This window comes from Lonchura striata, chromosome 1, assembly GCF_046129695.1.
Source record: "Lonchura striata isolate bLonStr1 chromosome 1, bLonStr1.mat, whole genome shotgun sequence".
Taxonomy (NCBI): domain Eukaryota; kingdom Metazoa; phylum Chordata; class Aves; order Passeriformes; family Estrildidae; genus Lonchura; species Lonchura striata.
The window spans coordinates 130,962,422-130,987,931 of NC_134603.1; the positions used below are offsets into that span (position 1 = coordinate 130,962,422).

The 25,510-nt window shown below is 35.6% G+C and overlaps 1 protein-coding gene across 2 annotated transcripts in view; it reads right to left on the reverse strand.

Annotated features, from left to right (window-relative positions):
* Window positions 1-2,034: 2,034 nt before the first annotated feature.
* NXPH1 (neurexophilin 1) overlaps window positions 2,035-25,510 on the reverse strand; it is a 137,713-nt gene continuing 114,237 nt past the window's right edge. For both annotated transcript variants that reach the window (XM_021538350.3, XM_021538349.3), the window contains exon 3: window positions 2,035-3,976. In XM_021538350.3, coding sequence (XP_021394025.1) covers window positions 3,215-3,976 — 762 coding nt within the window. In that variant the 3' untranslated portion in view covers window positions 2,035-3,214. The remainder of the gene's footprint in view (window positions 3,977-25,510) is intronic.

Here is a 25,510-nt window from a genome sequence, read left to right on the forward strand (position 1 = left end):
CTTCACTTCTTAAAAATAAGTAACTTAGTCTTCTTTAATCCTAAAAATATACCTTTAGAGATATACATCTTTATTACTCCTAGAATTAGTGAGTTATACTGTGGCAACATTTACCTGGCCTAGCACTCCATTAAGGCATTGTTCGTGTGCAAGACCCAGACACTCATACATACATTGTTTAACTGACTTAACACATTCATGTTAATTAAAATCCTTTTCCAAATGACAAAACAAAAACATTCTTTAACAAAGTTAGTAAACACAAAATATTTCCCATATAGATTGAATAAAATGCAATGAATGAGCACCTAAGTTATAAATTATCTATTCCAGTATTAAATCACTGTTTTACAACTCAATCACCAAAAGAACTCTTTCAACTTCAAACTCAACAATGCTTATGAAGAATAGCAAATTCTTCAAAGGCTTAAGACTAATTAGTAGTATGAATGACTGTGACAGAGGCAGATAAAATGCCAACAACCACAATTAATAGGATCAAACATTGCATCATGAATAGTTCCTTTTTGTATGGATGCTACCTGAAAAGTGGACAAATATTTATATATTAATAGAATGTATATGTTTCATATACTTATGAGAAGTTTTAAAAAATATAGAAAATAATGAAATTGTACCAGCAATAGTATTTCACGTCCATTTCCCAGGAATATAAATGAACCATATAGTGCTCAATTGTAATACAGATTGCTAAGATTGTTAATCATATTTAACACCGGATTTCTACATACTATTAAATGGAACTTTTTGAAATCAATAGCAAAATTCCCATTGATTTAATAGACCCAAGATATAATTATTGGCAACAACACAAAGTAATTTATGGTTTGTATTCATAACAATTACTTTTAATAGAGCACAAGGGATAAACACTACCACTTTAATCATGATCCCTGTCAAAAGAAAACAAAATTTATGTGTCAGCATATTCCTGAATAAGATCAGAATATGGACTACATGGTTTGGAAAATTTCTTTCTCCAAATCTAGACATGGTCTGGGGTCACAGTTTTGTCCTGGGAAATGTCATACATAATGAGGAAATTCCCACAAGCATATCTATTCAAAGAAGCCAAAGCAATAATAATATGAAAGTCTCCTACTGGTACATCATTGGGAAAACATTTACTTTCAATAACATTATCCATTTTCTTTGTTCTATTTTCATTTATGTTCTGCACATTTCAGCAAAAGAGGTCCTCAACTGGTAGTTGTTTTGAACTTTTCTGTTCTTGAAGCACTAGTGGAGTGTTTATTGGGATTTTGGAAAAGTTGTTCATAATGCTGCACATAGCTGGAAGCTGACCCATATTTGCATTTGCAGCTGTGACCCAAGAGCACAGAATATGAAGGCAAGGGTGGAAGGGGAAAGAAAACATTTCCAGGAATGATAATTCTGAAAGACATTATATGAAATACTGAGTTCTTTGGGAAGCCTTCTTTTAGGCAAGGACTTCTTACTGTTGCTGGTTTTCTGGATGTTGGGGGTAAAGTATGCCACTATCCACAAAATATATATATAAAAAAGCTATGAGCTTTTTCTTACAGGAAGAAAATTCCCTAGTACCATAAAAAGGGATCTCTTCATTCTATAGAGATCAGTACCTCACAGGAGGCTAAAATTAAGGCAAAGACAGGCCTTTGTACACAGAGAGTGGCTCTATGTGTTCCCACTTCTAAATTATAATTACTCATTTTAAACAAAGCCCTGCATCTGTAATTTCTTATCGGAGTGGGGGCTTCTGCTTGAACTAGCAAGACCTTCAGTAATAAGATCTGTTTGCTAGGAAAAGGGCTCAAGAAAGTTTTATGTATTCAACATATATATGTATTTGCACACACTCACACACACATGTACTTATACACACACAAATATGCACACACACAAATTCATAAATAGATGTCTATATATGTACATATGCAAAGAGACAATATTGAAAATCATATTGGACTTGGAGCATTACGCGCTTATCAGAACTATTTAAACTACTATCTACACAGTACATATTGAAACTCAACTTTAAGATTTTTTATTTTTATGTACAGTTCATTTTTTTCCTCTGGAAATAAAATATCTAAATACAGACAGACTGTAATGTCGTATATGTATAGCTTTCAACAATACTTTAGCTGAATAAATGCTTTGTACATAGTTCTGTCTTTTAATGGAGTTTACAGCTACATTGATAAAATGGATTCCTCATTTCTTTGATTGTTTTAAACAATAACAAGCAGAGAGACAATTACAAGTTAATATTAATAAGCAGCTCAAATAACACTGGTTAAATTATGTACAATACAAACCATTCATACAAATGAAGACTAGGATATTGAATTTGTTACAATATTTTGTAATAAAGATAAGACAGCCACTTATAACTTACATGTTCTCCACTATGCATTTTCCTTCTTAGAGATCAATTCCAGTTTTTAAGTAGTTTAACTGGCCTAAACTCAAACAAGTTTAAAGAATCAGAGCTTAAAGAGTCAGAGAAACATTAAACCAGAATGTCTGCTCACATGTAAATTCCAAATGTTTGCCCATCTTTACTAGAAACAGGCTTGCTCTGTGGAAAAAGAGCCACCAACACCACCTCGAATGTGCCTACTGTGTGCTGGGAAAAGTCACGACACTTTACTGTGCTTATATAATACAGAATACTGAACTCTAAACACACTTTTTTCCCATTTTAACAAGTACTTTTTCCTACAGTATTATTCACCAGTACAGCTGCTCCAAGCAGTAGAATGCATGAGTGGGGATTATTGATTGGCATATACTCAAAGGACTTTCAAGGAGATTTCCATAACAGTCTGCCTTAGAAACCTTGTACTGTCTAGTTAATCCATTTTGCTTGATGATAGGTTATGCTGAATCCTTAGATATCAGACAATGAACGATTTCTTAACAGGAATCTCAATAATGTGCACTGAAAAGTGTGTGTGTGTCTCTGTGTATGTGTAATGGTTTTATTTCAAATCCATAGTGATTTACACCTAGATGGATACATGGAGCTGACTGGGCAAAAAATACATTAGATTGTTTTCCACTAACATATTTGCAGCCATTTGACATCAGCAGCAGCAGGTAGACACATTCCAGGCAATAGATGTGGCCTTCCTCCTTGAGGTTACAGCCCTGTAATTCGAACTCTTTTATTCCCCAGGCTTCAGTCTCAGACACAAGTTGGTCCTCACCCTGAAGGGAAGTAGGGTGTGTCACTGTGGTAGTTGTAATCAGGACACACCTTCTGTACTAGTTTATAATCTGTACTATAAAAGGAAATGTAAATACAGATTACTTTAAAGGGCTTGGAGCAAAGCCATGACACGTGGCTCTGGGTCTGCTCCTGATAACAGGTTTTTGAAGGGTCATAGTTGCAGAGCGTATTCTTGGTAGCCTTGTCAACCTTTTCATACTCGATTCGACAGTTAAAGGACTTGGAATCTTTGGCATCAATCACTGTCTGTTGTGCCAAGTCAAATTCCACTATTTTTGTAGGGGGCACTAGGCTCACAGATACATTCCCTTGACCAGTGGAGTTATGCCTGAAGTAAACACTAAACGTCCCATTGCCATGGTCAACGATTTTCCCTGTTATTAACAGATTTAGCTTCACAGTCTTGATGTTGGAATGAAAATCTCCCCAGCCAAACATTTTCTTAAATTTCCCAGTCTTGACAATGGGCCGTCTCTTTGCTCTGGGCCGAGGTTCTTGCAGATCTGTGGAGTTTCTCAGCCAGTCCCAGAGATCTTGCTCAGAATAAGTTTCTGGGGCATCGTATCGCAGGTCCAAATCTGTATCATTTTCCTTTCCACGAAAAGTCTGTGACAGCAGTCGGCTGATGGACAAGTCTTTGCTACTTTCTGTCCATATGTGCTTTAGTGTGGATTTGGAGCTTCCTGATTTTAGAAGTTCTGTTTTTCCTCCATTTGTTAAATTTGCACAGGTAACCTGAAAAAGAAGGGAAGAAGAAAGAAACGACATATTGAGCTATGTGATACAAACCCCATCATTTCCACCTGAGACCAAAATAACCACATTTCTTAAACATAGATAAATAATTTTTGAGAAATTAAATTGTACCTCTCTAATCAGTAAACCAAAAGAGAAATGTCTGTTTTCCTCCACTTTCCGAGTAGATATTACCCAATTCTCCTTTGCCAGTTTTTTTAAATTGGCCTTCAGATTTAATCACAGACATTCACATTATTTGTCTCTTATGATGTCTGCAAGTGATGAGTGTGTAATGAATTTCTACAATAACTGAAGTACACAGTCTTGTCATCCTTCAGGCTGTATGTGGCATCTCAGAGTGAAGTGTTCTTGCTTGAATGTTCACTCTGCGAGGCTGCTGTGCCTTCCACCATCACAGATGCATTCATTTATTTTTGTTGCCCCTGGAGTCCACTGACAGGGTGCTGCCTTGGTGGTGCCAGCCTGACCATGCTTGGATTCTATGTCATTATGAATCTAATAATAATAATTCAATTTCCCTACTCCTTTTATGAATACTCATTGGTCTATTTTCTCCACTGGGGTCTTGAGTCACAACTATGGTATAAATAACAGAATAATGAAAATTTTAATGAGTTTTGAGTTGACAGCTGTACATACAGTGTACTCCACATCAGTTAATGCAGGAGGAGTCACAGCCTTTTCTAATAATCCCTTATAGATCAACTACTGGTTTGTCTTGTCTGTATCTAATATGACAAGCATTTCTCTTCTCTCGCTTCACTTCTTTTTCACCATTTCCTCCCCAAATTAAATAGATATCTCTGTAAGATAGAAAGCTTTTTGTATATTTACAAAAAAAAAAAAGACAAGAAAAACAGAGGCACCAATTTAAAAGCAGTGATAAAAAAATCCTGCAAAATCACATTTTAAAAAAACAGAAAATCTTCCACCAAGTTCCTATAAAATCATACATTTCAGACATAGTTTTTCACGAAATTTACTGTCAGAGCAATTTGTCTTATTTATATTTTTTTTCTCTTTGCTTTAATTGAGTGGAAAACAGAGAACAGATGCAGGCTCGCAGCTGTCTTAACGTGCAGCACTGGCAGAGAGCTCTGACAAAGAGTACCTGGGAGGGCTGGAATTCATGCAGGGTGGATGGAAAGGGACTGACAACATGTGTAGCCCCATTCCCCCTAAAATTTGCACCACACACACTGCCCAATGTTTTAACATTTGCACTGCTCTGAAGAGGCCATCAAGTTTCTTATTTTCCTTTTCATGGCTATATATGAGATTCCAAATATTCTTGTTTTATTCCTCTGTGTTCTGGCACTGATTTATGTGCTTCTATCACACTTGCAGTTATATCTTTCTCTCCAGTAAAATATGAATTGAGTGCATTCCATACCCAGGAAACCCACTGGAAACCAGAAAGTATTTAAATCATGTCCCCTCCCTACTGGTACAACTGGAGGTATATGTCACAGAGGATATCTATCACAGCATGGCCTTTTCATTTCTTAACAATCATGAAATTGAAACATACTTTCATTAACTTCAGTAGTTTTCCAAGGTCATTTGAAGGCACATAGAGAAAATCAGTCTAAATTGTCTTAATACACTGATCATACAGGAGATATGCCCCCAGCCTTTTAGAGCAAATAAATAGGTAAATAAATCTGTCACATCCTACACTATACCTGCCCAATCTATTTCATGTCGGGCCAGTAAGGATAATAGATAAAATATGGATTTAATTCAGGATTTTGACAAAGAGACAGCTTTCCACTCTTTTGAATGGACAGAAGGATTAAAACATGGACTAGGATTTTGATAGCCAGTTCATAGCTGCATCTTAGCAATAACACAGTAGGCCAGGAGAGAAGCTGTAATAAAATGCACTGATGGTGCACTGGTTAATGAAGCAGCAATGAAGATGTCACAGGGAGAGAGAGAGACTCAGAATATATTTTTTTCTATGGCATATGGGGAAGGAGGGCAAAATACGAAAAGAATTGTGGTTAAAAGGAAAAATTTGCCTGTCTAGAATGAATATGTCAACCTACAATTAATCTAAGCAGTTAGCTAGCAGAGCTAGTAAACCAGCAATCTCTAGGTAGGATGCAGACTACTAACCACTCCTATTTAATTTGCTTACAGTTTGTTTTTCCTTTGATTTCCTCTCTTCATCTAATTATTTATGTTTCATAGGATTAGACTACCAGTTCCATGTAAGAGTATAAAAACCTTGAAAATAGGTCTCTTTTTTTCAGCTATATGAAACTGAAGACTCAGGAAAGGAAGGAAATTTTCTGAAATGATTGATGACTGATCCTATACATGGTCTTTTGAAAGCCAGTGTATTTCATGGAAATGGATGATTTAGGCTACATGCATTCTATACTGCTTCATATCCAGTCTAACAGATGCAACTGCTTGCTACTGTCATTGATTTTGTAATACCTGAAAGATTTCTGGCTGTGCAGTTAGCCCTGAGACCCCTGTTTGTGATTTTCAGGGTGGGTAACTGGTTGCAGTAATGAGTAAGGGCCTGAACCTACCATTACTAGTCAAGAGTCTGTGTTAGCACTATAAAAACAGCCCACAAGCATTAATAAAAAAAGCTCTAGAATTCATTGTGTTTCACTAACATTTTCCATCCAACTGCTTTTTCATATGCTGTTAGTATACTCTATGCTATAGAAAGTATCCTCAGAGACTAACACACCCAATGGCACAGAGAATTGCTGTGTAATAGAATTTCTGCAAATTCAGTAGTTCTTTCACATCAACTGATTCAATTTGCTTCAATCTCTCTTCTTCCCAAACACCAGGTTGCAATAATACAAAAAAGACCATACAAAAGTATGAGGTTTTGCACTTAGCATTGTGAAAATGAAACACAGACATTTTTTCAGGGTGTGTGGAAAAAGAGACAATTTAAAGTGGATAACAAAACACAGAGCAACCTAAATTCTATGGTCATTTTCTTGTTCTCTTTCCTAAGGATACTTATATGTGATTCAGAAATTTGCATATTCTACTTTATCAATTAGTTCACTACAAGCAGTTTTGACTCCTTTTCCACAGCTAAATGTCACTCCTAGATGAAACATTGAAATGTTTGGCCCCATTTTAATGGCTCTAAGATGGAGTCCATTTTTTTCATAGCAGCTCATATGGTGCTGTGGTTTAGGGTTTTGACCCAAATGCTGGTACCACACTAATGGTCTACCTCAGCACCAAGGCCTGTTTCTCTCTCAGCCCTCAAATGAATAGACTGGGGAGGTGCACAATGGATTGGGAATGGACACAACTGAGCAGAGAGCCTGAATTCACCAGAGATATTCTATAATATGTAGCATCATGCTTAATAATTAAAAGAGAGAGGGGTTTAGAGGAAGTAGCCATCTTTTGTTCAGGAACTGGTTGATCATCATTCTACCCACTGGAGTAGGTTGTGTGTTGAGTGTTGACTTTATATCACTTGTTCTGGATCATTTTCTTCTTTTCTTTCTTCTTCTTCTATTTATCCTTCAGTTATTAAACTTTTCTTTATCTTGACTCACAAGTTTTTCTGCTTTTATTCTTTTGTTCCTCTTCCCCATCCCACTGGGGAAAGGGGAAAAGGGGGAAAGTAAACAAAGAACTGTGAGGTGCTTAGCTGCTCACCAGTGTTAACCCAAAACACCACTGCAGTGCAATAAATCAGTGTTGTAAAAGGGCTGAGTAGGGGGATTTCCTCCACAACTGCATAGCTAGAAGTGGTTCTGAATGATGATGATGGCAGAAATGTTTGTATAGAAAAATAGTTAGGAGCAAAAAAATTTAGAAGAGCTTATCTAGTGCTACAAGTGTCATTGGAAAAGCACTTATTAAGCATGGCAGACTGATATTTAGTTCTGGTCTTGTAGTTTTACTGGAAAGTCTACTGATACCAAAAAGGCACCAGGAGCTTTTCTACTGCCTGGCAACCCTTTTCCAGCAAATACTGGCAAATTGTTATTCCATTTCTTCTACTTCTTCTTTGAAAGGCAGTGAAAGACAGTGATTTCATTGGGCACAATATCAAAAAGCATCATTAAAATAATACAGGAATTGATATGTAAATAATTTTTAATCTATTAAAATAGAATACTCCATTTTGTATCCTGTGTTTTGAGTGTGATGATTTTTTTTAATGTTTAGCTTCATTAAGCATATTTTAATTAATATATGTAGTTATTTTAGGACTTCCTAAAGGATAGGCAGTTTATTTATCTCAGAAATTTTGGAGTTATCTTTCAAGACACTAAGCCATGAATTCTTTGCCAAGTCAAACCTTAATATTTGGAGCAGAGAAAATGAAGTTAAAAAGGAATTTCAGGAAACCATGAAGGCCTCAATTGGTGAATTAGGTCCTTTTCTCAGTGTAAAATCAACTGTAGGTATGTTAACAATAATTTAAGATTGATCAATTTGAGATTAAAAAATATTAATTCAAAAATGTACAGAAAGCATCTTGATTTCTCATTCTTTTCCTTTAGCTCTTCTACAGTTCATTACCTATAATTACAGTCCTGGTTTAGAAATTATGCATTTATTTCCCTGAATATATGACTACTTCAGAGCAAATGAAAATGCAAACCAACAATCTAATACTCAAGGTGGAAAATCTCTCTCTTCAGGTAAATAACTAATAAAAAACCAAGACTGTTTTTATTGGCGTAGCACTGTAAGAATTTGGCAGCACTGTGTTTGCAAATGCTCTGTATAAAAGAATTCAGAATTTTCTTTCCTCAGTAAGATATCTCAGAGACAACAAAGGCAGGGGAGTATTGATGGACATTACAATACACTGGACTATTATCAAGGCAGGGCAGCACACAGAAAGTGGTCACTGAGTCCAGTATTCTTATATTCATCCTGTTTATGCAATGGGTAGAGGGAAAACAAGGCCCAGTTTACTCTTCCATTTAGATCCATTTTTCTTCCTGCAGCTCTCTACACATTGTATGAAGTTACCAGGGGCATGGAAATATTTTATTCAGTGAATAATTCCCAGAAAAGTCAAAGTCAATATTCTTCAGGTATCTGGTTATAAACAAAAACTGAGAATGCAAATTAATGGGGATATTATTATAATGGAAGATAGTAAAACACACTGAAGGACTTGTATCTCTTAAATGGACACTTTGGAAAGGAAGGCTGAAAACAGAAAAGCACATACATGGATATTTCACATAAACAGGCCTCTCTGGTTTTAACTTACAAACCTTTTTGGTGCACAACATTAAAAAAGTAAGGATGTGTGTTGGTCATTCACAATATCTGCAAACTCAAATGAGTCTGATAAACAGGACAGTAACCCATGATCTATTGTGTCAAGTGAGAATTCAAAAGTGGCTATGCAGGATCAAACCAAAGACTCATTTAGAAGACTCATCTTGTCTCCAATAGTAACTATAAGAGATGCCTGGAGAAGGTCAAGAGCATGGCAAGCATATTATAGACCCCTAATTTCTTCCCAACTGTCCAATAATTCTAGTTTCCTCTGCTAGATATTTCCAAATATGCTTTCTGTTTCATAATTTTCCTTTCAATTTTACAATATTATGTTGTCACATATAAAAATCTGTGAACTGAAGGATCAAATGAGTTTTCTGTTTCAGTAACTCTAAATAGACTGATTTTCTGTGCATTTATTCACTTTGACCCTTTGTAAACTTTTAACACTCATAAAGTACTTCAGTAATGAGTTCCACAACTCTGTTTCCTCTTATGGTTTGTTTTGAACCTGGTTCCTGACACCTTCTTTGGAGAAACATTCATGTGGAAAATTCTGACTCTATCCAAATTTCCCATGCTCCTCATTATTTCTCTTTGTTGCTATGCTTTAAATATTTTTCCTACAAATACCACTAAGTGGAAAATTTGCTGATTCCTAGCTGCATGAGGAAGCCTCCCTCTAGCTCACTAGTACATGCCTCAGCTATATCTATTCATAATAGTAAACAAATACTGATCTCTTTTCCAGCCCTAAATGCCTCCTGAATCATGCAAATAATCCTTGTACATAAGTTATTCTATATCTATACCTTTGAATTTCCTTTTTGTCCTTCTCTGCTCCCAGTTCTGTCTTTAAAATGAGGAGACCAAAATGGTACATGCTGTTCAGGATGTGGCACCATCCACGGTCCTGTATGATGGCAAATATGGCCTTCTGTTATTTGTTCAGTCTTTTTTTCTCTACTAAGTCAGTGTTTTATTTGGATTTGGTCATAAAAGAGCACTGAACTGATTACTAATGATATAAAAAGAAGTATCTGAAGGTTTTAATAATATTTTCTAAAGTAATCACTTTGAATCACTCATTTAAGCATAAAAAATTATAATTTGTTGTCACACAGAACACAGAGGGAATATAACTTTTTTTTACTATCTTTAGGTTAAGGAAATGAACTTCACATACACTGTTACTGCAATTTTTTTATAGAGCATCCTTAGGAATCACAAAATTCAGAATACTTCTATTAACTTTGCTCTGCTCAGCTTTAAATTCTGTATTTTTCTGGTATTAATCTATGAGCTATCATTCTTTTTTCAAATAGCCTTTGTTAAATCAAAAATGTAGCTACCTGAGCTTTGCTCATCATTCACACAACAGTAGTTATGCAAGACAAGAAGCTGATATAAATTCAGCTGACAACAGCTGATATAAATTCAGTAAAGTTTAACATCATTGAAATTACACTGCCTGTATCAGATGATATCTCTTTGAGATCTGACTAAGCATCAAAGACTAATTAGAAAATTTGTACCCACAGAAAGATGAGGGTACTAATAAAACAGTGGCAACACGGCGTTGTTTAGGTGCATTTTAATTCTTAACAGTTGTTATCATAAAATATATAGCTACTGGAATGGCTGTTCTGCAAAGGAAAAAAGCTAGCAAAAATTACAGTTTTGCAGTGCTTTTTACACAATGTAAGTTGCCTTATAAATAAATCTGAAAACTAGCAAGTCTCAATTTTCAGGAAATGCAAAGATGGTAAAGCATCTTAAGTGTTAGGTCCCAATAAAAATCCTTTATTTTCCTCTCCCTTGCATTCCTGTACTGTGGACTAAGCTGTGACTCTGCCACAAGCCCTGTGAATGGTAACAGACTGATGAAAAACTCTGGTGGCCTTCTAGCTGTTAGGTCCTGAATGATATCATATTCTTTGTCAGTTCAGCCCATGATCTTGGGTGGGATTCACTGATCTATTCTTTCACCTGGAATTCTAGGCCTATTCCATAATCAAGAGAGAAACAGAATGGATTGTGTCCTCTACCTCCATGAACTGTTGATGAACTTTCCAAATTGAATAAATGCTCTTCATCTAGTTGCCCAATAGTAACCAAGGATAATCTGACCTGTGGTGCATAACTTGCCCTGGAGACAATTCTGTGGAGAGAATCCAAAGGCTATAGGCTGGAAGCAGGGCAATGAATGCTCTGTGTAAATGCCTTCTGAAATTCTCCATTCCTGCTAAAGTGCACTTCTCCCTATACATCTGTAAGCATGCTGAAGCTGATGAAGTGACGCCGTGCTCCTACAACAAGGCATGCACACTTATTAGTATTGCTCCTCCTTTTAGACAGAGGAAATTCCCCATCTGAAGGTTACAAATCAATGGATTTGTACTATTCTGTTGTCTTTTGAGTTTGATTTAATCACATGAAAAATTTTCACAAGTATTTAGAATCTGAAAAATTAGACTTCTTGATCCTGTTTCGTTCACGAGTGACTAAAAGAATTGTTTAGTAAGTAGGCTTTTAAGAAGTGTTTAGTCATCTAAGACAGATAGGTACTTTAAATCAATCAGACTTTGTAATTACAGAGACATTTCTTCTAGTAGCAGTGCCTTAATGGATACTTTTCTCTTCCTCCTTTTTTTTCTCTGCTTCATTCTGCCAGTGCTCCCTTCTCCCCTGTGACAGTTAGATACATAGAAAGATTTTCTCTAGTCTTTCACAAACTTTCAGAGTGGAAATCAGACCCAGAATTAAACATCCAGCCTTCTCTAGCTGCCTGGATAAAACTGGAACCTTTGAAGCAAGAACCAAAATTACAGAACCACATCAGGAAGCGATGAAAAGCCAGCCCTACAATTTGTTCCACCCTTTTCCTGGAAATCAGGAGCAAAGACAGGCACTGCTGTCACTGTTGTTTTTCAAAGAAAAAAACGCTTTGTTTTCTCTCCAAACATGTAGCTTTTAGAGGAAAAAAAAATGAAATTATTGCAATTATCTATTTAATTTAAGAGTTCAAAAGAATTAGGAAGTCAAAATGGAAGTCTATCTGGCCTTGCACCATGCTTTCAACAATAGCTAAATGTTGATTTTATCAAGGAATGCAAAATGAGGGGAGGAATATACTATTTGTACTAGAATATATTTTTCATTTTCAAGCCTTTGTAGATCAAAGACTCCTTAAATTGGGGGTGTGGCTATGAATTTATTAATTTTCCATAAGTATTGCTTACAAGCACTTGTTTGTTTCTGGATCAATCTTCTACCATGTGAAACAGCCTGCCACCTCATCTCTACTTCAGACTCTCAGAACTTCATCATCCTCTTGTTTTGAACAAGTCACCAGCCTCCCAAATCTGATTTATCTGATGCCACCCAAAATCTGGTCTAACATGACACAACAAAACCTAGGAAGGAGGCAGCATTTTTCCCATGGGGTTCAGGCAGAAGTTTGGTGCCAGGCTGCTGAGGCCAGGCAAAGCTGTAAACATCTATGGCTGGCACTAGAGGAGCTTCCTTGTTAAAGAAAATAAGATGTTGTCTGACTTACAGCTACCTCGAGAACTAGGCAGCTCCAAAGGTATAGTCAAGCAAGGGTGTAAAACTGTAGGTTTCAAGTACATAGGAAATGCATGAACTTTTCCCAATCAATTTGTGGGCCAAATGTTCACCCACCAATAAAGTCAATCATTAAAATCCTAGAGTAGCAGAAGGATGAAGACAGGGTGTTATAAAGTATCTTAATTTAATTTTTGTGCCCAATTAAGACAAAATGGAAGGTGTTCAGTTTGTAAAATGTCATTTCTCTTTCAGTTTAGAAAATATTATGCTATCACATATAAAATTCTGTGAACTGAAGGACCAAATGAGTTACAATAACCTGGGAAAATCTTTGCATTCAAATTTTACAGCTTTCTGGGTTTTGCCTTAAAAGAACAGAAATTGAGCCCAAGTATTTCTGATGGCAGAGATGCAAGTGAAGGTATAAAGGTTTGGAAAATGATTGAAATATAACTGTATGAAATATCCTATTAACTTTTGCCCTAAGTTTAACATTTTTGGAAATAATTTAAACTAAATTCTTGAAGCCTGCTGTCCATGTTGTCATTACAGATTTTTTACTTCAGTGGATTATGACTCTTGAAAATTCACCCCGTCTCTGTTCAGCAGGGGATTAAACTACCGTGGAATAAATTAAAGTGGGTTAAAAATATCTAACAGAGTTTTAAGATCCCTGTATTATGCCAGTATCACAGAGTCTGCTAACTTTGAAATGAAAGTCTAGCTAGGTAAATAAATTTTGACAGGGATCTATTGTTCTTTTTCCACATTCCTGTAAGCCTTCTTTTATTAATATTAGCTTGCCATTTTCTGCATACATGTAGAAAGTAATATTAAATAAAATTAGATTTTATGTGAAAGGCCACAGAACAACATTTTAATCAAAATTAACACTATAGTTTGCTTTTCGTGTACACACTGAAGAAAATATCCATTATCATATGAGAAGCCATATCTTCTGAAGAAAGTAAAAAATATTATAACTTGAAATATCTTGGTACTATATAATGGACAAGTCCACTCTGCACTATTAACATACTCTATTAATATTGTTCATTTTCTACATGATGTTTCCAATCATCCACTGTCAATGCAAAATTTAAATAAACTTAAATCTACCCAAATTGTTTGTTGCTCCTCTGTCTGATGCTATATTTTTTCCAGAGAAAAGCACTAGAATATTGATACAGCTGAGTCACTTTCCACATAGATATTCATGGGGGCTTCCTAGAAATCTGAATTTGAACAAAGATCCATTTGAGGAAATTTTACTCCCACTGATGTTGACAGAGTGCGCATTGCCACACAAAGAAATTTTATATCTACATGAGATGCTTGTGGGGGGAAAAAAAGGCTCCCACAAGTGCAAGAAATTTTATTGCAAAAATACAAATTCCTTTCAATAAAATTCCCTGTTCTTCACCATGAGTTACTCATTGATTACAAACAGCTGAATACTTCAGGAAATGCATTTTAAAAACCTAGAGGAAGCTGTTTCAATGTTTGGCATATCCCTGCTAGCTTTTATGCCTTCATCTTCACCTTATGCCCTTGCTGCATACACATACTAACTTCTCAGAAGTCTTTTGTGATCTCAGAGAAGGTTTTCTTCTCTGAATTTTAACCAGATACTGCCTTTCTAACTGTGTTTGCTTGATAGGCATTGATCATTCTTTTTTTTTTTTGGTTAGTGGATATCAACTTTTATTAAAATTAATTTCTGAGGAAAGAGGTATACTTCTTTAAAATTGTTGTAGTAAGGAAGGGAAGCATTAAGCAGCTATTCTATTGCAAGTGTATTCAATTAATTTTTATTGAGATTTTCTTGATAGTTTTGTCAAGGTCTGCTAATTCTTACAGGGGTATGCTCAGTGGTAAGCAGCATGTGGGCACCAGCTCTACTAGGCAAGCCAAGTGCTGAACATTGTTTTCCTGGCGATGACATACACAAACATGTTGCAATGTTCCCGAAGTGCAAAGATGTCAAAGAAATATGGATTGGCCTGTTGGAAATCAGGAGATACCACATGTTACATATTTACAGGATCCAGGCAAAATTTAGTCTTGATCCAAATCTGAGCAGCACTCTATCATGAGTGTACATTTGCTCTGTCAGGATGCAGGAAACAGAGCAGCCTCAATAAAAGTCCTAACCACGCTTGCTTACAGAGTTGGTCTTTATGTGGCTCTGGATGCTGCATTACAAGAGATTATTATGCCATTAAGAGAAGTAGAGATACTGAGTACTGGTAGGGGATACTATAAACAAATTTCTCTACATCCTATAAACTCTTAATATTCTATCACTGAGTTTGCACAGACCTGTTTTAAGGTTTATGGTACCTTTTGGAGCTGATCCAGACAGGTCTTGTCAAGGAATTTACCACAGCCAAAAAAAAACCAGAATAGAATACTCAACAGAAAATCAACATTGTCACTGCTGATAGTAGTCTTAAATTTTCTCCTGCAATAGTATCAGACCTAATTAAAAGTGAAAATTGATAGCCAGCAGGATTAATCAAATTCCATATGCAAATAGCTGGCTCATGAGAGCCATGGTCCAATTGCTAATACTAAGGTCATTAATTTAAATTGAGATGAGTTAAGAGTCCTTTGGGCATTGACACATAAGTTGAAGGAGGTTATTCATTGCTAAGTTTTTCACACTGTAACAAAAAACTTAGGAAGAGAATACATGAATATTGGCTCCAGCATGCCAGCTTCTAGGATGAACAGCACTGTGAACTTGTCTATGGGAGTTATGAGTCTTCTCCTGAGTAGTTCTGATACATCAGTTTAAATTCTTGTTAAGATGTACTGAAACAAGTAAAATACAAGACAGTCCAAGGTTTAGTAAATTTACATCTTTGGGATTTATTTTATGCCTGCGAATTTGGCTGGACATTTTCAAATAAGAGAAAGACTTCTATTTTTTTAAATAATACCAGTTTCATAAACCCTTCAGAGACTTTCCCAGCCTTCAGCCTTCATAAAAGATCCAGATATTTCCAATTAGCAATAAGTACTAACTCAGCTCATAAAGAGAAATACTGCAGCAATTCTAATGCAAATAAAGTGTATTTTCAGTTTACCAGTTCAACTCAAAGCTAGTTCCAGTGTCTTGATCTATCACTGCATTTCTAGACAGGGTGACTAGAAAAAATGTAGTCTTACAGGCAGATTATGATATAGTGCTACCCACCTATGAGCTTTCTCCAAATGCTGATGGCAAAAATATTTTAAGTTGCACAGTAACAAAATTACTGCAGAGTAATAAAGTATGATGTAATTACATAACTTATCCTACATAAAGAATAAAAACATTTATTGCTCTGAACTTGTATCCCAAGAACTTCTCAGGTATGTAAAAAAAATTCAATTGGTCTATCAAAACCAATTAGGCTTAGACTAAAGTGATACCTGCAAATTTTGGTTGCCAGAATACTTTTTCTAAATTTAAAGAAACCACTGGAGTCTGTGGTCTGACAATTAATCTGGAATCCTTACAAGTTTGGGCTTCATTACTTACTCAAGATCCTTTTCATATTCTTATAGTATAAAAAAAATCAGGTTTCAGAGACAATCAGGCATTCTTTGTCCAAAAATCTGCTCAAATTAGGAAATGAGGTGGACTCCAAAAGATGGATAGGCAAACACAAACTTTTCACATCAAGTTTCAGGAAGCCTTCATCTTTTTTGACTGATACATGGAGATTGCTCTGCTTTGATCTCAGAAAGTTCTAAACATCAACATCTTGATCACACTGAAATATTTGAGCCAATTCTCTCTCCATTTCCACTCATGCAGCCTCCTGCATGAACAAGATTTCAGTGGAGTAATTCAGACAAGAATTAAGTGCTTTGTCTTTCATAGAATAAACATTTCATCAAGGACAGATCAAGATCACTGTTATATTCTTCTGTCTGCCCAAAAGTGCAAATAACTTTTTTACATTGTCTCATCCTTCCATATCTTTGTGGCTGAGCAGCAGTACAAAACAATTTAACATTAGCAAGCAAATTGCGTTTGTTACCTGCCAAATGCTGATACAAAAGATAAATATGAAAAAGCAATAATGTCCTCATTCTAAAGCAGAAGGTAACGTCTTCATTATAATATACTTTCTAAATAATATTCAATAAACTCATAAAAGCATTTAATTTAAATATAAATGCTTAGCAGTTCAATTTTTCAAAGAGTAAATGACAGTCCTGCTTGTGTTTCTCTTAAATGTATTTTCAGAATAGGCATCCTTTCATAACCTCTAGTTATTGTTATATATATTATTACTCTTACTGCAATGCTCACAGACCTCCCTGGTCAGGGTTAAGGTGTACTAGAAGCTAAACATATATAGCCACTGACCTAGAAAGATTTCTAACTGAAACAGATTTGACAAAGGCAAAGATAAAGAAGAAATATTAGTGGTGTCCTAACTCAATTGCAGAGCTAAGAGCTAGTACAAATCTCTGGATTTCTCTTTCCCATGTCATATCCAGTATGTACCAATGAAAAGGCCAATTCCAATAATTATTTATACGTAATGCTACTTTAAAAAGGAGGCAAGCTCAAGGAAACAAAGTCAGCTTTGAAGTAAGTTGTGTCAACAAGAAGCCTGAAAACCATTTGTAGACCATTAGGTGGTTCTAGTTTTCTACAGGAGCAGGAAAAACTGCCCTTGTTAATGAGAAATGTTTGATTTCTTCCTCTGCCAAAAGATGATAGTGAAAATAATCATACCCATGTCTTGTATGAATGTTGTGTTGCAATGTTGTTATAAAAGAAAAACAAAAAAGAAATAAAATTGGATTCACAATTTGGAAAGACATTATAAATGTCTTTCAAAATGTGAATCCCTTTATCTTTCAGCAGCCAATCAACACCAGCTCTGGGTAGAATATAAGCTACCTAGTGAATAACAAGAATATTTTTCCATTGTTTCAAATTCATTATATAAAAATCTAATGATATAATTTTTATACACTTAGAGGAAACCAGAAGAAGTTTTTCAAGTTATTCAGTTTTTAGTGTTTTCTTTCTTAGTTTGCTGTATAGATAACTAAGACAAGAGACCATAGAACAGCAAAAAGAGTCAATCTTATTACATGATACTATAAGATTTTTATTCATCCATTTAAATTTTTTGTCCATTTATCTTATGGATTTTATTTCCAAAATATGGAAGATTTTTTTTTTATCTAGTGTAATCCAGCAATATTCCTAGATTAATTAATAGAACAGATTTCCTGGTAATTTCAGAACAGCTTTTCCATGGAGAACAGCACGTACACAGATTTGATCTAAAACATATCATATTTGCAAGAAAGACATTATATCACAAATTACAGGAGTATGAGAATACAAAGCTTTGGAATTTTAAGTTTTGCTATATCATGGTAGTAACCCTAGGCAAATGCCTGAAGCCTAAGCCACAGCCTCAAACCCTTACTCATTCTAAGCCACTAACATACAACCTCTCACCTCATCCTAAGATATTTGATGGCAAGAAAAAGAAGGGCAGGCCTTATATGTATAGTACACATAATTTTGCTATACTTTCTCTAAAACTACTTGTGCACCTTAAATATGATTGTGTACTTTGAGTAATGCAGAATCAGATCTTTTTCCAGGTTCACCAACTACTACTTAACTAATTTTTAAGCAGATCCATGTCAGATTAATCCAGCTGAGGATCAACCACATATATTTAAAATTATCAAATAAAACCTTCCAGAGTTAAAATGTAGGTTATTCTGCATTCAAAGCCCTTCAGATAATTTTCATCTTTATTTTAGGTCCAAAATATGATTTGGTATTACTCAGGGTAAAAGATTCCCAAACAGAATACAAAAATCTCAGACAGAGAGACTGAAACTCTCAGCTTGTCCTTCAGACCAAAAATGGCAATAATTTTGGTTATGGAGAATGGCAGTAGAAGCTTCATGGTGGTTCTCCATGCCTGTTCAATTACTGTCCATTCTAATCAGATTGCTAACAAGGGATCATTAGGAGTTTGGTGTCTATGATGTAAAATATCTACTAGGAATTGGATTTTGATCATCACTTCATTTTACATCTGTTTCCCACTAACCAATGGAACAAAGATTGTTAATCACTCTTGACCTTTCCTGGACTCAAACTAGTAATTTAATTGCTAATCCTTACCGAGGGACTCCGAAGTACACTACAGAGCCCCCAAGGCATGCAGCTTGACCCTCTCTGTTCAGCACTGCCTTTAACCAACAACATCAGTAAGAACACACTCAGATTTGACAATGTTAATTGCAGCTTTGGCCAGAGTTTCCAGATGAAGTAGAAAAAACTGTCTAACTAGAAACATTAAAAATATCTGCTGAGCTCTAGGTGATTCTACATGAATAAAAAAAAGTGTCTCCAGCCAAAAAGGCTTTGCAGCCAAGACAAATCTTGCAGACTCACACTACCGCACTGTCAATTTGCTCCTAAGAAATGCCCAGCTCCTGGCAATTAGAATTCTTAAGGGGCTGGTGAAAATCTGTTGGTTTTGGCTTGTTTCAAAATCTTTCCCCAGATGGTAATATAATTCCAAACCAGCTGAGATTCACTTTGTGTTGAATTTCATTCTAAAAAAGGATCATACAGGAAAAAAAAGGAACAAAAGCTTTTCCCCTCCTCAAATTTCAAGTTACAAAATGGAGAACATTTTCTTTTAATCATTCTTCTGAGTACAATTAGGTTATTCTAAATTCTGTATCTCCAAATCTAAACTTTCTCCTTGAGTATTTTCAAATCTACATTCAGTTATATTTCAGACTAACATTTGCTAACTAAGAGAGAAGAAATCAGGTCTTAATGCAATGCTTAAAACCAGAAGAACACAAGCTTCTACCTGCAAATTTTCATCCATATTAAAATCACATTAAACTGATAATAATTTTTCTGTAAATATCAGTGCCTAGTACTGTTATAGCCTGTCACACAGTTTCATGCCTCTTACATGTGTTTGTCAATATATATTGGTTTTTTACAGGATCGAGGGTCATATCTATAACTAAGATTAGAACCACATTTCTGTTTTAAACCTGACTGAAGATTTCTGTACTGCATTATGTTTACTTTTCTGTAATACTTCGAAGGCATTGCCATTGCAAACTGGAATGCAGCATCTACTTCCCTGAGATTGTATTGATTAATATCTCAGACAGAAACACTAGCAAGGTCCCTCAAAGCAGACAAACTGTGTGGACATGAAGTTGTGCAGCAGGTAATTAAATCCACCTATTAGTAGACCTTACCTAGGGCACCATGCAGCTCTGTGCTTACTGGTTCAGGAAACAGAGGTCTGTATAGAGATCTATACTGAGTTTTTTGTAATGTCAGAGCCCTGTTCTCTTCATTTTTATCCATTGAAAAACGTAGATCTTCTAAAGTAAATACAAATCACTGTAGTTGTTCACTGGAGAGAGTAATTTCCCATGAAAACTGAGTTCAGGCTTCACAGAGGAACACATTAAAGGTACCTCTCAGTGTGATGGGCCTCCAGCCACATGGGTTGCACCTCAAGGGACAAAAAGAGAATGCTGGTTTTCTAGTATAAAAATAGAATCATTGACTGCACATTACTGGAGTTACTACTGAACTACACTGTCATAAACAGAAGTTCTAATCTGTTCCACACAGTTACTGAATAGCCCAGTCAATAGCAACTTATTAAATGAGTAATTGACATTTTTCAGGATTGAGAACACTTCCCATTTTCTGCTGTCTTGTCATACAAAGACAGGCCTACACAGCTAACAAAAATTATTTTAAATAAATATTTTTGTCAGTATAAGCCAAAAATTAAAAAACTCACTCTACCCTAAGATCTTGGCAAGAGACACATTCAAGTCCTCACAGATAGCTGGCTGAGAATGTGTGTTGTGTGGAAAATATTTCTTTGACTAAGTATTTATAAACTTTCATTTAGAAAATCACACATCAAATTTCTTAAGCATTTCAAAGGATCAGCAAAACACAAGAGCCATGAAAGACTCAGGACTTTTGAACCATTCCCAGCCCTCTTTCTGCAGCTCCTCCAGGAAGGCAGCTCGCCAGCTTCCACAAACAAATCCCAGCACGAGGGTACTGAGGTATTGGATGGAGGCAGTCAACAGGAACTTGTGGCCAGCGTGCCAGGCCACCTGTTCTAGGGGGGATCAAGCCATGGAGAAGGGTTGAATTCAATTTCCTTAGCAATTCTCTTTACACAGCTTCCCAGCATTTATCAAATCTCTGCCACCTGGAGAAGCCCTCTTTGTGTCTGGCAGAGAGGGAACAAAACAGAATGTGTTCTCCATCCCCATACCAGATTGCCACTGGAAACCCCTAAGTAACTACTACAAATATTACAATGGAAATGCACTTTTTTTTTTTTTTTTTCCTCTAAAGAATGAAGATATTTCTGGCAAAGACCAAAAAAAAGCAAAAAAATAGTCATTAATTTATTTTAAAATTAATTAAAACTTCAGGGGGCTGAATTAGTGAATCAGATGCGGTCCAGAGGGAAGTTTCTATCCATTGTCATGTCATGTTATTTACCACACTAAAGCTCAAAGGTGGCAGGAACTTAAAATTATTCACCACAAACTTAGTATTCATCTTCTTAATATTGTTATAGTTCAAGGTCAATGATCTCAGCAATAAATCAAGAGCAAATAATAACACAGACAAATACATACAAAAAACACTTTTTTCCTTTACTTCACAACATAGAGAACAATAAATATTTTATCCATACTGGAGAAAAATATTTAAATTATTCAATACTAGTATTGACCAATTATAAAATGCTACATTAATCTTATTATCTGTGGGAATACAATACAAAAATAATATTCTTTTGAAATACTGCATTTTTTCTAAATGTGTCTAAGAACTTTACAATAGAAGCAAGTTGGTCAACTGCATCAGAATTACCAAAGTACTGAAAGTTACATAATTTTATCATGGCAACCCAAATTTTTTTTTTATTTTGTTTTGACTGCAAAACTGTAAAATTGCCAAAATGAATCCAAGAAGAATCAAGGACAGTTGTGTTGGATTTTCAGTGAGAGTAGTAATTCAAATGTGGTTCTGGCAGAAAAGAACAGGCAATATAAGTTTGGGGTTTTTTTTTAAGTAGAATCAATTTGAAGTTAATAAGTATTTGCTTCAATTAAAAATTCAGAAAGTAATTGCAAGATTAAAAATAGAAAGTACATATAAGCACTAGCATATTTTGAAAGGAAATGTGTAAATTTAAATACATTTTTTTTTTTTTGCCCCACTACACTACTGAATTTGGTGTAATGAAAAATGAGACAGGACAGACAAGAATGCAAAGCTTCCCAGTGCTACTCCATCACTGGCAGAGTTGCAGAGAGGAATGGAGGTTTATACTTGATGTGGACCCGTGTGACACATTCTGGAGAAGCAAGCTTTTTATTCAGAAAAGGAACAGATGTTTTGGCAGATAGCATAGAAAGAATCCTGTCAGAGACTATAAACTAGGCTTGAAGGGGGAAAAAAGAGTCTGGAAAAATGTGAAGTATAAAACAAAAGAATCAAAATGACATGGATAAAATAGAAATGCAGAAAAAAGACAAGGGCTTTGTTAAAATTGAAAAGAGAAAGTAAATGTGCTCAACTCTTTGTAACTTTGGAAGAAGTTTTAAGGCAAAAAAAATGAAACTTATCTCTCTTCCACTGACACAGTTCATTGCAGCATGACACTGGGAGATTAATTTTATAGCTCCAGACAGAAATCAAATAAAAGGAAGAGTCAATGCCCTTTTTAAGCATCAGTAGAGAAAGATCACAAGTACACAGCCAATATTAAAATGCAGCCAAGGTTTATGGCCAACATTTAAGTAGATTTGTACTGGAAGAACAAAAAACAACCAACTGCGTAAATGGAGATGGGCATACTACCACCTCACCTGCTCTGCACCCAGAAGTTTTCCTCTTTCATTTCTTGGCAGTAAAGAAGCTCCTTCTGAACCAAACAAATATGTTTAAGAAGACTTGAAACTCAAATTCACCAAGCTATTTCCTGTCAGCACCTTCAGTCTTCACAAAAAGAGCTTTGTCCAGAAATTCTCAGCCTACTCCATCTGCAGCTGCTGGACAGCATTCTAAAAAACCCTCTATAACCTCCAAGAATAGCCTGTTCTGAAAAAAATATACACTGGTATCAAGGTATTCAAGGCAATTATGCATGGCTCCATCCTGCCATCTGCTAAGAATGAAGAACCAGCCAAAGATTCTGCAGCACATCTTGGTACAGACATCTAAGTAGGAAAAAATGTGGCCATATGGAAGTTGCACTCCCAGCTAGTTGTGATGACACTGATGCCTGAGCAAGTAATCACAAAAGATTCAGGTATCTTTTGTATCAGCTGTTTCACAGTTAGAGCCAACACACCTATCCTTACCACGATGTAAATTCAAGGTAGTTGTAGACCACTTATGAATAAACAACAACAAAAAGTTATCACAGGAAAAAAAGCATAAGCATGGATTTTTTTATTAAAGAATACTCAAGTTTACATTTTAAATTCCACTGCAATAAGCTTCCTACATCCAAAAATGACACTTCTGGCCTGGAGGGATGCAGCTTAAGGTGCAGTCCCTGAAAATATCTTAAAGACTAAATTTAATGTTTAGATGTTGTCCCGAGTCACTGCTTCTATGGGAAAGACCTGTACAGTAACACTGACTAGAATAAGAATTAGAAATTTAATACTGCAATGAAAGTTACATATTTTTGTCTTTTGGATTGTAACCCCTATATTAAGTCATTAAAGAGGCGCTCTTTCTCACACAGAAAGACAGAGAAGACCTCTGTAAAAACAAGAAACCATGAAAAAATTTACAGTCAGAAAAATATGCAAGGAAAAACTGCAAGGAAATGAATACAAAGTCCCAGTAAAACTGACAGGAAGAAATAAGAAGGTTCATCTGGATAGAAAATTGACCATATAAACACTTCTTTGCATTCCATATATATTTGCATCAGAAGTTCCCATTTTAAATGTTCTCAGTCTGAAGTCAAAACCAGATTTTCCTGTCTGATGGACATGAAAGCTCAAATTCACCTCTGCAAATTAACTATGTTCTTTCCGCTTCATACATCAACTATTAGGAGCAACGTTATTTCTGGAACTGTATCTTAGCTTACAATTTGATGATTATGGTACATCAGGGAGCAGAGAATGCACCTTGCTCTGCCACAGCTACATTTTTATTGACTCCACAGTACTGAATTGGGAAATTTCTTTTTGTCAGCAAACTAAGCAGGTCTGACTTGGAAGATTTAAAGGCTGCAGATCTGGCATCTGTGATCAGTTGATGCCTGCAATGACAATGGGATGGCAAAAAGAATCTGCTTAGTCTAGGAAGCTACTGCAACTATTTACAACAGAAGCACTAAGGGATAATAGTGTACCAGACTTTTGCCATCATTTTCTCTAGGCAGAATGTGTTTCTTCATGAAAGGGGAGACTTTCTGCACTCTCACTTCCAACCCACCTCAGTATTTGCAGCCTGTTATTCATTACTGAGCAACAATACAAAGTAATCTCCCCCATGGCTCCCAGTGAGTCTGTAGATTTTGGGGGTTGTGATATACGATCCATCCTCCTTGGTAAAGTCTCTTGCCTCCCAGTTTAGACCTTCAAACTCCAGAACCATGAAACATAATATTAAGATCTCTGAGCTTGCTCTCTCATGCATTCTCTGAGGTCTCGAGCAAGGTTTTTCCTCATCTACCCCTAGACTTCTCAAAATCTTTGACTCTGAAAAGTGGGTTTCTCTCTCCTGAGGAACAAATTCTTTGCTGGTGAGGTCTGATTAAAAGTCTATCTCCCTTATTCTATGAAGAGGAAACAATAGAAATAATTTCTTACTGAAGGAAAAGCCACAAGTCCAAAATTTCAGAGGACAGAGGGATTGAAATCTTTCAATTAACTTTGATAGACTCTGGTCTTAGTCATCAATCAGCACTGTTAAGAACTGTGGATCTTCTAACAGGTATTGTACTGGAAAAACAGAGAGAAAAAATATAATCTTGACATTTTCACTAGACAAGAAAAACTCAGGGGATGTACTCATAGCCATACCACAGTTGCTAGATTATAACAACCAGCTTTATATTTAAATAGAGCAGGTCAGTGACAAATTAAATATGGAATTAATGGCATTTTGTTCATCACTAAGTTTTATGACTGATTGTTGCCATAACTGGTGGCATACACATTTTTATTTTCATTTTAGAAATAAGTGCTGTGGCTAAAATAAACACAGATCTTTATGCTTTTCTTTCCAGAATTATTAGCCCATATATTTTTATATGGACTTCCTCGGTATATCAAGATATAACTAGAGGATTAAAAATTACACAGACAATAGAGATTTTGGTATCACAGATTTTGTGATTTTTAACGCAGGCTAAAATAATTTATATTCAATGCAGTATTTATTGAATTTTAATGTTCCTTTGGGTTTTTGTTATTACATAAGTAATTATGTAAAAATTAGTTATATGCTTATAATTCTTTCATTTAGATCATCCTCCTGATTAATGTCAATTTGCATGTGACTTTGGGATATTTGCTTTTTCTTGTTCCTCCTACAATTCTCTTACATTTTTTCACACAGTATATATAAACGAGTTTGCTGAACTTGCTTCG